Source organism: Scophthalmus maximus, chromosome 9 (genome assembly GCF_022379125.1).
Source record: "Scophthalmus maximus strain ysfricsl-2021 chromosome 9, ASM2237912v1, whole genome shotgun sequence".
In the NCBI taxonomy this organism is placed as follows: domain Eukaryota; kingdom Metazoa; phylum Chordata; class Actinopteri; order Pleuronectiformes; family Scophthalmidae; genus Scophthalmus; species Scophthalmus maximus.
In genome coordinates this window covers 18,567,361-18,581,047 of record NC_061523.1, presented here as the reverse complement: position 1 = coordinate 18,581,047, position 13,687 = coordinate 18,567,361, and the positions used below count along the sequence as shown (strand labels likewise).

At 40.8% G+C, this 13,687-nt stretch overlaps 1 protein-coding gene across 6 annotated transcripts in view; it reads left to right on the top strand.

Annotated features, from left to right (window-relative positions):
• atp8a1 (ATPase phospholipid transporting 8A1) overlaps positions 1–13,687 on the top strand; it is a 96,445-nt gene that overhangs the window by 24,483 nt on the left and 58,275 nt on the right. For 4 of the 6 annotated variants that reach the window (XM_035650849.2, XM_035650847.2, XM_035650850.2 and 1 more), the window contains exons 5-15: positions 749–794; positions 952–992; positions 3,883–3,956; positions 5,404–5,473; positions 5,615–5,742; positions 6,703–6,814; positions 7,536–7,701; positions 8,050–8,055; positions 10,574–10,701; positions 11,630–11,707; positions 11,830–11,918. In XM_035650849.2, the coding sequence (XP_035506742.1) occupies positions 749–794; positions 952–992; positions 3,883–3,956; positions 5,404–5,473; positions 5,615–5,742; positions 6,703–6,814; positions 7,536–7,701; positions 8,050–8,055; positions 10,574–10,701; positions 11,630–11,707; positions 11,830–11,918 (938 nt within the window). The remainder of the gene's footprint in view (positions 1–748; positions 795–951; positions 993–3,882; positions 3,957–5,403; positions 5,474–5,614; positions 5,743–6,702; positions 6,815–7,535; positions 7,702–8,049; positions 8,056–10,573; positions 10,702–11,629; positions 11,708–11,829; positions 11,919–13,687) is intronic. The other 2 variants (XM_035650848.2, XM_035650851.2) reach the window with 1 other exon arrangement.

The window sequence follows — 13,687 nt, the reverse complement described above, 5'->3', positions numbered from 1 at the left end:
CGTCATTCACTAGCAAGTCTAATCCTTAAGGTGTCGGGGAAACTGCACACGCCGTGTTGTGAGGTGTGGTCCACACCATTTTCTTTGTTCACAATTAACAGAACCTGGGCTGTGGCGAAAAACCAGCGCGCACACAACCGATAGCTGGCGGGCCGTGATGGAATCTGCAAATGAGACATGCACATAGCCTTGTTGGTAATTCATTAGGTTCACAAAACATTTATAACATTTGTTTCATGTTTGATATTATTATTTTCTATCTCATAAAGCCAAACTGTAATATGTGATCATCAGTGGCAGATGGAAGCACGTAGATCATTGAATTTTCTTTTCGTTCCTTATTTTGGGGAAGTATTTTTAGGCTTGTTTTGTCCGCATTTGCTGAGGTACAAGTAGTCGGTCATTAACATTACTAGGATGTGGGGCTCTCTGTCTGCGCAAAGTGTGTGTGGTCATAGTGAGAATATCAACAGCCACTGTGCAGTCAGTGCAAAGGTGTGATCTTTCCTCAGCCTGTAGCTGCAGACTTAGATCTCCCTCTGTCGCTGTAGTAAGTTGTGCTTCACTGCGTCAATGTCTTCATGTCCTTTCCTGCTATAGGATCAGGATTAAGCCAACATGGATGGACAAGGCCTCTCACACTCGTTTCTCACTCAGGAATTTAATGCTCATCCCCCTATCTGGTTTGATTGTTAGTAATTAATTTATATCAGAGGATGTGAATGTTGTTCTTTTTTCCCCCCCACAGAAACGCCACATTGCTGACAATGTTGTCAACAAAAAGGAATGTCAAGGTATTGAAAAATTATTTCTTAAACGTGCTTTTTAAATCATAAAATCTGCTCTGCGTTGTATCATGACATACAAAAAAACCAATGGCAGTGTTTTCTAACAAGTGTTCTCCATCTGTCTACTTCCTCTTTGTCTCTCCCTTTAACCACCACCCGACAGTATTACGAAATGGTGCCTGGGAAATTGTGCACTGGGAGAAGGTACGTGTTGTCGCACATTGTGTCACTACTGGTCATTTTTACCAGTTCACATTTTCTACATTTGGAGCATTACACACATCATTCAATGTACCAGTTCAACCATTGATTGTTCTGTTGTCAACTACTGGAATCTCACATAAAATATACATCAAACACACACACACACATACACACACACACACACACACACACACACACACACACACACACACACACACACACACACACACACACACACACACACACACACACACACACACCATCCTCTGACTCCTCCAGTATCCAGCTAACTCATTAATCCACTGTTTCCGTGTTGACGGTCATTACACGGCAATGCTGGAGGACAAAGACCAGCTTCCTCTCTTCTCTATTACTATTTTATTACTGTGACTGGAACAATTCAGCTAAAAGCAGAGGGTGTGGAGAAAACACACACGAGGAAGCGCAGTTATTAGGTCGATTTTTACTGCTAAATTGTTCGTCACATCCATTACAGGGGTTCATTGTAGCAGTGCAATAAATTGAATTGACTCCTTTTTTTAAATTTTTCTGAGACAGATGAGATGAAGGATTTATTGCATGAAGTATTTGTTGATTTGCCCTTTTGAATAGATTAATTAACAGCAGAAGATGTAGTGTGGGATGTTGCCATTTCAACTCCAAGACTAATAATAACAGTTTTACTATTATCCAGTAAAAAAAGTAAATATATATATATTAGGATGAACACAAGACAAATAGACCAAGATAGATGGGAGGATGCAGCAGTTATTGCAGAGTAAACTAACACTATGCAACATAAAAACATGCTAAAATAAAGCATGTATGATAAGACTGACTAAAACTACACAATAGATATACACACACTCTGAAGCACAACATTTCTTTAACTGAGATATTCACTCACAAAATATTTGAATTCAGGAAGAAAACCACTGTTGCTGCCCTGTTAAAATCTCTTCCCTTCATAAACACAGAAATCTTCTCTGAAAAAAGTCAAGGTTTTAAAAGATTGACACATTTTCATCATGCGTATTGTAAAAGTCGCTTCTCTCCCAGATTTTTCTATTTGGCCTCCTGGGTCCTTTTCAACAGCAACTCTTCCAGGACAGCTCGGAGGAGGCCAAATGGAAGAGGCTTTTGCCAAATATCTTCTCGATCAGAATTATTCATGTAGAGCCTGATCTTCAGGTTCATGTACTGATGTTTCATCAAGGGGGCGTGTACAGGCATCGTTTACAACCAAGCAACTTTGTCGTCAGATTTACTGACCTCTGAGTGCACACCTCTCTGTGCCTCGCATTTCACCGACTGGATTGGAAGTGAGTGCTGATTAACATGTAGCGTTGATAATCTCATACTTTGCATAAATAAATACTGTGCATGGGAGGCAAACAGATGAGGGGCTGAAAGCAGCCGACACTAAGATAAAATGCAAATATGAAGTGATAATATAACAGGTTTGCAAATTTACATATTATGTCATCTAGCAACATTCAGCAATGTTTCTTACGGGCTGTTGTTGTTTGCAGCTGTTTCACAACTATTTTTCCTCTACATCCTTAAATTTTGCACATTGATTATTCAGGGTTTTGACCTAATCTTCACAATGCCTCACTGTTCTCTGCTCTCTCTGGTGTGTAAATTGAACGTGTCACCTTACATCTTTATAAACTCACATGGTCATTGTGATGTGAGTGACATTATGAACCTGAGAAGTTTGAAGAGAGGTTTTACCTGCTGCTAATACTCAGTTCTTTGCTCTTTGTGACAGAATAAATTCTTATGTCATTCTCATTAATTCTTCAACTATGCATTTTGAATTATACTTTAAGTCTTAAAACTGCCTGATCAGAAGTTTTACAAATGTTTTAATTGACAACATCAGTGACTGAAAAAAAGAGATATTAATGCTACAACAGTTTGTGCATGAACTTAAATGTCATTTTGTAAGCATTTAAAGCACTAATAAACAGATAGTTTGGTGAATTATGGTATATGCGTAGTGACTACACTCACTATGCAGCAGTAATATCTCTTCTCATCATCATTGTACAATGTGCACTTCTTTTATGCTGTGCGCAGCAGTGAACCTTTTATTTTTCGCAGATTGAAGTGGGCGATGTTATTAGAGTAAATGGCGGTGATTTCGTTCCTGCGGATGCTGTCATTTTGGCGTCCAGGTATCGGAGCCCACCCTCCTGCCAGCCCGCGGGGAACTTATCTCTGTTGTCCCTACAGAAGTGATTGTTAGATGATAAACGGAGCCACTTTTGTCCAAGTGGCAAAAAAAAAGAAGATTGAAAATGAGAATTTGACGTTTTGTTCAGTAATGCAAAACCTTGAGAGTCCAGGAAAAGCATGTGATGCTATGAATCGTCATGTAACACCCATCATTTCTCTAGGAGGGACATCGGTGATATGATTCTGGATCAGAATTGACAAATCATGCCGACATAAACCTGCCTACCTCCTTCACCTTTTCAAAAACCATTTGGTCCATTTGTGGATCAGGTTTTTGTAGCATAGAATGATTCTCTGTCTCCACTTTAAGAATATTTTGTTTAAAATTGAGTGCTTGATTCAGTCTTACCCTTCATTATCATTATTTTCATAGTTATTGTCATATACCAGCAACTTCCGTGCAGTACGGTTTATCTGAATGGTTTTGTGAAAAGGAGAACAGACGACCAACCATTTCCTCTAATCACACAGGACTGATCATTGTGCTCTTCTCTCCCCTTATGTGTTTGCTGTTTTTCTGTCTGTCTCTGTCTGTGTTTTTTTTCTTCTCCCCCCCCCTCTCTCCATCCCTTCCCTCTGGTGCGAAAAAACAACTGCCACACGGTCTCTATCTCGCCCCCTGCTGGTGTGTGGTGGGTGATCTCAGGTGGCTGTTGGCGAAGTAGTCAGAGCTGCAAATGGGGATCACCTCCCGGCTGACCTCGTCATTCTGTCGTCCAGGTCAGGAAACCAGCAACACTAAGCAACGACACAGTGATGGGAGAGATTGAGGGCTGCGTGAACCAACTGGGACGAGACATCACAACAAATATTTTATTTTCCACACTTGAGAAAGGACGGGGCCTGGGATTATTCTGGCCACAACCAGATATCCAAGTGCCACAGTCAATGAACACCATGTTCGTTTTTAATTTTTTTTTTTTTAGTTCTACATTACCTCTACATTGTGGTTTGGCAAACACATTGTTGTCATTTCTATTTATTTTGAGAACAACATTTACATTAGACCCCTTTCAATGTTGCTGAGGCTGAAACCTCTTACACTGCGAGTGAATGGAGACATCTAGTATTACAGCACATGCTCCTTTCAGATACAGTTTTATTTTTTATTTTTAGGTGTGAATATAATTTCCATTTCCCTGCCCTTGCATGGCTTGGATGCCCCCCACGATGCCGCGTTTTTATTTGATGTGACAATTTGCATGCGGTCACATCCCAAGATTGAAAAAGTGAAACATCTTGGATTGATAGATTTGGCTAACATTCCACAACATGTTACTGCCGTGGGAACCAGCCGACGTACTTCAGCAGTTCCCAGTCGGTACTGACGCAGTATTTTCCTGTTTTCTGAATTCACTCCCTGGCCGTACCCTGGCAGACGTCTGCTCTTCTCAGTTGAACAAAACTCTCATTCATGAGAAGCAGATTCCAAACCTCTCATCGATTGTAGTTGGGCTCCACTGTCCAGATCTCGTCTAGATTTTTCCCTTGCAGTGTGTGTTTGGACCAGCTCTCCGTATGAATAAATCACTCTTATAGGAGTAGATAAGCAGCGACCCGGCTCACCTTAAACACCGGCATGCTCTCACTCTCTGTCCCCGTGCCCAGAGTCTGTCTGAGGCCCGTTTGTCTGCTCTGATTGTTGTGCTCGCCATGCCTGCTTGCTCACATCACCCCACCGTTGCTCTCTCTCTCTCTCTCTCTCTCTCTCTCTCTCTCTCGCCACTCTCCGTCCCTTTGCAGTTTATTTTTTTCTTGAAAGGCCGTTAAACTCTGGGGGTAACAGCAAACAAAGATCTGCCTTCTGTCTGCCCTCAGGATATGTGCGGCACATTAAATGGGCAACTTCCACTCAGTAAAACTTTGATGCAGTTCTATGCTCCTGAGTGGCCTTTAGGCCGGCATGCAGCATCTTTGTTTGCATTGCTCTAGGTTAACGCTCTTGTTCTGTTGTAGTCTCCTTTCCTATCAAATTTAGGTTATAGATAATTTAAACTGTTTTGAAATGACATTGAAAGTTATGCTATTTTTTGCGATTTTTAAAAAAACCCACTATATTTTATGCAATTATAAACATAAACAACTATAATATATGACTAAAAAAACATTTTGTTTTGTCTAATCAAAATACTATTCCAAGTGTCTATATCCTCTCCCTCCACAACAGTGAACCACAGGGAATGTGCTACATTGAAACGTCTAACCTGGACGGAGAAACCAACCTTAAAATCAGACAGGTGATCTAATTTTTCACTCTGTATTGTACAAACAACAAGAAATGTGAGGCATCGTCTGCAAGTTTGTAACACATTGATTAAAAAAACTGAAAAAAACCCCCACAATGGTCTAATGCAGTTGTAACTGCTTTACGTCAACAGGGTCTCCAAATGACCGCAGAGATTAAGGACATCGACAGCCTGATGCGTCTCTCCGGGCGGATGGAGTGTGAGAGCCCAAACCGCCATCTCTACGATTTTGTTGGAAACATCCGCCTGGACGGACACAGGTGAGCGCCGTCCCCCCCTGGCTCTCCGTCTCCTCTTAGCAACTCAACGGCCCATTAGCCAGGAGCGGTGCCAAGCGTCAGAGAATTATGAGCTCTTAAGGATTATTGAATTATTTCTGCTGAATAAATGAATGCACCTGCTTCTGTGATATTTAATAATGGAATTGTTTGGAGGCTGTTTTTTTTCCTGTGGTTAATTAATTGACTAAGGGATGATTAACATTCTCCGTTATAAACATTGGTACCAGGAGCTTTAGTTGGCTAGTGGTTGGTTTATGGAGTGGTGATATTTTAATAGATACCAATATTTATAAAACTCTGTCCTGATGAAAAATAAAGATTTTATTAGAAAAGGCCAGATTTTCTACTTTGCTCTGGTTCTAAGCATCACAACATGCCAATAACCTGGTTTGTATTGTCATGTGATGTAGTAAATGATCTGTGGGGATAGATTACTTATTGTAATGTTGATTATTTGTTATTGTTAGTCTTGACATATCCATTGAGAAGGTTAATGCGTAATCAGTGGTTGTATGAAAGGTCAACACTCACCGATCTGGGGCGATATTGGAAGGTGTAAACTGAACCTGACAGAAACTGAAATTTTGTGTCAAACTAAGAATATTGGTTGTTAAGTCAGTTTACTTCATATAATGCCAAATCATAACAAACAGAGCAGGTGTAGATTGTACTCTTTAAAATATGATTTAAAGAGATTTAACATTCTCCCATGAGGAGACACTTGGGTACAAATCTCTCTTTTAATAGGTTGAAACCTTGAGCAGAAGTGGGCTCTGGGTGGGCCGCTGTCTGCCGCCACCGGTTGTGTAAATGTGTCTGCAATCACTGTCAACTAAAGACAACTTAAAAAAAAAAAAATTCTTTCTATTTTTTTTTTTTAATCTCTCCGTTGTGAGATGTGTTCAACTATACTCATGCCATTGATGTTTCTTTCTACAGCACAGTGCCACTGGGTCCAGACCAGATCTTGCTGAGAGGTGCGCAGCTGAGGAACACCCAGTGGGTTCACGGTGTGGTGGTTTACACTGGACATGACACAAAGCTCATGCAGGTGAAGCATGTTTGCATAATATTTGGAGGCTTGTAAGATGCAAATACATAAATGAGTTAATCTGAGAATAAACTCAATCGGCTGATTTAGTGATGTTTTTAAAAAAGAAATTGGTGCAGTTTTACTTCAGTTTTTCCCACAAATCGCACGCAGTTTTTAAAACATACCAGACTACATGTGCCTGCGTGTACACTAACTTGCATCAATACTATACTGTACTCTACTCCGTTACACAACACTACAATACACTACACTCCTTTATACTAGTGCTAGTTTATACTATTCTGTACTACACTACAATACACCCCTTTCTACTATACTACACAATGGCACACTATATAATACTATACTATACTATATTATACACTATACTATACTATACTACGCTCTACTCCTTTCTACTATACACATTTATACTTTACTATACACTATACTACACTACTCTTTTCTACTGTACTACACTACGCTCTACTCCTTTCTACTATACTACACTAGGCTCTACTCCTTTCTACTATACTATACACTATACTACACTACACTCTACTCTTTTCTACTATAATATACTATAGTGTCTCTGTATGTTTCACTATATTTTAGCAAAGTGTTACAAGGGTTTAGAGAAATCATTGTCATTGTTTTGAGGCCACAGAATGCGAAAACCACCATCTGCCGCGCTTCTTCATTTTTTTAACCACAAATCTCTCGTCATGTGTTTACCCAGAATTCCACTCGGCCTCCTCTGAAGCTCTCCAACGTGGAACGAATCACCAACTTTCAGATTCTTGTGCTGTTTGGCTGCCTGCTGGCCATCTCTCTGGTCTGCTCCATTGGCCAAACCATCTGGAAGTACCAGTATGGCAATGATGCCTGGTACATGGATCTCAACTGTAAGAGTCCCAACAGCCCATGCTGCACCTCTTATTGCGCATATTTTGTCTCACTTGTCCATATCAGCTTATTTCTTTGTCTTTTTAAGTTCTTAAATGCTGGTATGTGTTGTGTCATTTTTATTTTCCCTCAGTTAAACTATGTTTCGCATTACAAGTGAAATATGTGGCAATGTGGGAATAAGTCAATTCCCTGTTAACTGAGAAAAGACAGCTGTGACATGCATTGATGTGTTGTGAATGAGTGAAAACGAAATGGTTGAATATCACTGCGCTGCTGTACCTTTTTGTTCCTTTCTAATGTTCTGTTTGATTTTGTTGTTTTCTTTGTTGTCGTTTTTTTAACAGCTCCAGGTAACAACCATTTAAAAGCCTTGGCCATCCGTGAATGACCCTCCCTTACTAACCCCTTACTGAAGCTCTGCCTTTGCTAAGCAAATGAAGCCCCCTACCCTCGCCCCTATATGGTTGCCCTACTTTGTATGGGCCCATGCCATGGACAAGCACATACCAGGGATCCAACAATAGGTTTTTCCCCTCCAGCTCTCTTATACCTTCGTCTAGTTATTTTCAGTGCCTGATACAAACAGTGTCTCACTTTTCCTCCATTTTTTTTTGTGCCACGTTAAACGCTTTGCAGTTCTCAAGCTTCAGACCCTCATCTTGCTTTTTTCCCCCCTTATTCTTTATAAGAAAAGTATAGCAGCATTTACTTTGACTGCAAGGGAGATGGGGTTGTGCTCAGGAAGGTTTTCATAGCAGGAGGCTGATACTTGTTTGTTGCTTGAACACAACATGCGGTGCGCCCCAAGGGGCAGGAGCTGACATTTTCTAAATGCCTCTGCTGCCTTCTCTGATGGTGTGGATTTTTCAAAGGACAGACAGAGAGGGGAGGGAGGGAGGAGAAGTGTTTATTTTTTTTACTTGTATCGTAGGAAGTTACTTCTGTTAGAGACATTAACACAATACAAAAATACAAGTGGTCTGCTCAGTTTCTGCGACAGTTAACCAGACGTGATGAAGCTCTGAACCTGGTATGCAAAGTGATTATCGTGACACTCTGGCCATTACTCTGTACCCTGATAGGCCTGTGTAGGAGAGGTTGTGCCCTGGTCAATTTAAGCTTGCATTACGACTTACACTGCCCCTTTGATACGAGACGTTGCATTGGCTCCTATTGGTTTTGCGAGGGTTTCGATGTTGTCCTCAAGTGACGCTAACCCCCGCCTCTAAAAGACCCTACATTACACTGAGGGGAGTGCAAGTCATAAAGCAGGCGTCCATCTTGAGACTGACTGTACTTCCATAAGGAGCCGTTGAGACTCTGTCTAGCGCATATTATCCAACCTGTGACAAAAGAGAGAGGTGGGGAGATTGTCAAATCTTAAACGTCCCATTTGCTGAAGCCACGTTAGTGTTGCTTAAATTATTGTAACTTCACTCGCTCGCCAACATTCGGACGGTAAATGCTGACAGGACCCGAAGAGTCGATGTTAGACCACCACACATGACACGGGCTCATATGTCACAGAAGCCTGCGATTATGCATGCCTGGTGAATAATTCATTTGACTTTTCATTTGACCCCTTTGCAAAATGCTGCCACTGCTCATCGCTGGCATTAAGCCTACACATTGTCACAACTTAATTTTATGCAGATTGAGAGGAAAAATTCAATTTAGGAATTTATACCTTTATTTTTGTTTTTTATGCAGTTATCTCCACATCATTGAATTTATGCTGCGACAGCATGGGGCATTTTTACTGTCCCAAACCAATAAAAAAGTAAACTTTTTGCCAACCAAGTCCTGCAACAACTTGAAGAAAATGGATCGTTAGAAATATTATTATACCCATTTGCTTAGAGCATGTCTATATTGACTTTGCTGTTACGTAGCAGTGACATACTTAAAATATCAGGTGAACATCTGCACTTGTGTGACTTGTGCATGTCCTGGTTTGCTATGGTTTGACTTTTAATTTTCCAACAACTCTACTGATCCAATCTCTCTCACTTGAGAACAATCATTCTTACATAACGTCACATTAACAAGCTGGCCAGTAGATATGAGTGAAACGAGGTGATGTAGTGATCATCATTAACAGCCAAACTTGTCTGCTGACATAATCCACCCACTCTTTTCCACTCCTTGTTGGTTGAGAATGTGCCTTGGACTGACTCTCCCTCCTTTGTCTTGAGAGCATCCAATACGTTTGTCTTCTCCCCACATCTGAAAAAAAAAAAGAAGTGTTCCCTCCTATGTGTTGTCGTAGAAGTAGCTTCCATCCTGCCACTTTCTTTATGCCATCCAGTTTTTGTTTTGCAAATCGTTCTGTCATGGGGAAGGGCTGTCCCACTCAACTGCAATGCTAAGATCAAGGCTTGGGTTGAGGAAGGTAACATTTGCACCTCCTGCAAGCTGAGGAAAGGTAAACCACTTCCCTCCTGTTTTCATGTTTGGTGTCAGTGGGGTTACATGTTGATCATGTCCAATTGTTTGGGGCTTTTGGGGGACCAGCATCATTTTGCATAGTGCTTTGTGCAATTCATTGCCTGGATCATGCTGGATGCCAAGGCTGCTGCTGTGACACTAATGACATTTGAGATACTTCAGTCCCTGTCCGCTACTTTGAATCTTTGGGACATAAAATTTGACTGCAAATCGGTTGAGGATGAGGTTGGCTGGAAGAAATGGTTAATTCCAGCTAATGCACAACGTTGGCCCTAACCCTTGTCTGCATTAGGGTAATGTTGATCATTGGCTGGAAGTAGCTTTGGAAATTTTTTCATTTATCTAACTGACGTTTACGAACCGTCACTGATGAGTCTCCTGTGTATCACTCCCCTCTGTCCAAAACTCGTCCTCTGATAGATGGTGGGGCGGCAAACTTTGGCCTCAACTTTCTCACATTCATCATCCTGTTCAACAACCTGATCCCCATCAGTCTCCTGGTCACACTGGAGGTCATCAAGTTCATCCAGGCCTTTTTCATCAACTGGGTGAGTTGAAGTCTGAACCAAACGCTAAATTTGAGATAGATGCACTCATATACCTTTTAAATTGTGTGTATTTTACCTCACTGTTTACTTGCAGACGTTCTTGTAGCACAGTGCATGTAACTTTATATGTCGTTGCATGACATGAGCACACGATGTCCTGGTGGGTGGTGACTTTTTGAAGCAGTTATATCATCAATGGAATTGAATGACAAAGTGATGAACGCACACGTATTTCCCTCGATAACTGGAATAGACCAAAACAGAGCTTTAAGAAGAATCCGACTTTGTCTGGTCGACATAAACACGCCACTGTTTGCATTGACCTCTACTAGATGATAATAAACCGTTTTGTGTGTACAGCTTGTTGCATCGCCACATGAGGGCCAAAAATTGGTCGAAAGAAATGTTACCGAACAAATCACATGGTTCCCATCATCCACAGAATATGTTTAAGAGAGCACGACATGTAAATTGAAATCTGTAAATGTGAAACCTGACTGACATGAAGCGTTTCAGCGAGCAGCTGGGCGACTGTGCTTTTTTATCCTTTACAACTAGGTCAGCAGCACCGATTGTCTCAGCCAAGTAATTGTACAGTTGTTTCATTAATTTTTTTAAATTTTGCCTGAAGTTGTTTTGAGCCCCTTTATTCATTAAATTTATATGAAAATTTTTGCAAAGGATTCTTAGTGGGCATTTCTCAGTCGGTCTCTATTCCCACGTCCTCGGTCGGTTCAGTCGTTTTTTTTAAAGAAAATTGGGAGATGCGACTGAGGAGCTCCTGACTGAAGTGAAGCAATTGTTTTGTTCATTTTATTTTTATGTTTTGGGGGGGTTTAATCACACTTTCACCACTAATATGAATTTTACTTTAAAGAAAACTATTTTTGTATCTCTAGTAAAGTTTTGATTAACATTTTGGTTTCAGGACACTGATATGCTCTACGAGCCCACGAACACACCTGCCATGGCTCGCACCTCCAATCTCAATGAAGAATTAGGCCAGGTAAGACATGCATTTCAAACTATACTTTATGTTGCATAAACTCTGAAGAGATATTTCTCTCTTCTAGAAAATAATTTGTACCCATGAAGTCAGTGTTATTCTGTCTTTCTCTGCGCATACAGGTGAAATACATTTTCTCTGACAAGACGGGCACTCTGACCTGCAATGTCATGCAGTTCAAGAAGTGCACCATTGCGGGTGTGGCCTATGGGTATGTTCTGTTTTCCTCCCCCTATTTAATATTCCCTGCCTCCCCCTTTGCATCCTCCACCGTTGCCTCCGCCATCACCTTCATTAAATGCCGAGTGTGCATCATATTACATCTGGCGTTTCTCTCTCCCCCCTCGCCTTCTCATTAGCAGCTGCATCAGTGCTCCTCTGAACATAAACTATAAATAAAAGGCGGACAGACATTTGCAAGCGAAGGCACTTCACTGTCTCCTTCACAGGCTTTTCGTCCATCGTTTTTCACGCTGAAGGCGCTTGTGAAAATTTACTTTATTTCTCAATATTTTCTCAGCGAGGTCCTGAAACTTTAAAAATATTTCCACACAAGTTAGAAACAATGATATTTGTAATGTACTGTACGTATCCTCTTGGAAATATAGAGGACATGCACATAAATATACTTTTTCACCTCAGCTCCTTTCACATAAATGCCAATGTTGTTGCATTTTAACATTTCATTAAATCAGCCCTTAATGTTTATTTTTCCCATGAACGTCCCCGCATTTCCCTTTAGTGCACCGATAATTAGCCTCACTGGATCCAAAACAAGTGGCAGAGCAGAGTATCTCTGCAGCACCACAGCAAGTGCAGGCGTAACAGTACATGATAAATCCCATTAGGATACAATTAAAAGCATGATTGATGAAGTGCAGACTGAAGGACAAAAGAGAGTATTTTATATAAGTTCTCGGTAGCAAAGTTCTCATTACGCTCGCCCAGTGAAGACGACGACAACTTCTGACTCTTGTTCCCGGGTCAATCGCTTAAAGAAGTTATATAGATGCTGATGATGTAATACCTGTGAGATCATTGAGGGTATTTCTCTTTTTTTAAACTATTGCTGCTGATTAAAGGCAGATTTGTCATGTGTTTTTGTTAAAGAGATGTTTAGCGCTGTCTCAATTAAAAACCGTAATTGGGTCAAGCATGCTGGTCGTCAGGGACACACTCTCCTCCCTGCAATGATTGAAGTCAGGCATCAGTCTTTCTGTCCTTCACCCTCAGTAGCTGCTTCCCTTAGATTGTTTGAAATGAGGACTCCCTCTTATGCAATTGATAAATATGGATGAATTTGAGTTTCATGGCAGGGGGAAAAAAGGCGCTGTCGTCTTCTTCCTCTTCTGGTTTTCGTCAAATAAGAATTTGGAGGGTTAGTTTCAAAAAACAGTTTACAGTAAAGGTTGTTCTTCTGTGTTTACAATTCATTGACTATATTTTGTTTTAGATGTGTTAGATGATTTGTCAATTTATCACAGATGTAGATTCATGTATTTGCAACAAATTGAAAATGGTCTTTTTTTTTTTTTAAATCTAGCGACTAGATATGTTTCCTGTGAGTGTTTGTGTTTTCAGTTTTCATAGAGTTTATGTCACATCAGACATTTGAATCAGTATATTTGAGGCCACAATACAACTATTGCAAACACATAAATGAGCCAAACCATTGGACTCGTTGACAAGTCATTTCACTATGATAAAACAGGTTCAGATATTGACTTGATTCCACATACAGTACACTGTCCTGCTATGGTTAAAAACCTCCCATACCAATCGTGGCTCAGCAGATGAGCTGTTTACTCCTGTTGCAGTTGTATCTTCAAAGAGCCGGCGCACCCAGCTGTTTCTGGAAATTATTCAGTCCCTTTTAGGACCGAACATATATTTTCTCAGCCTATTTTTAAAGACTTACGTCATACGTTCGTAGGAACCAGTGGTCTTGGGGCTGAGTGCCGAATGTAGGGAGAAGCAGGG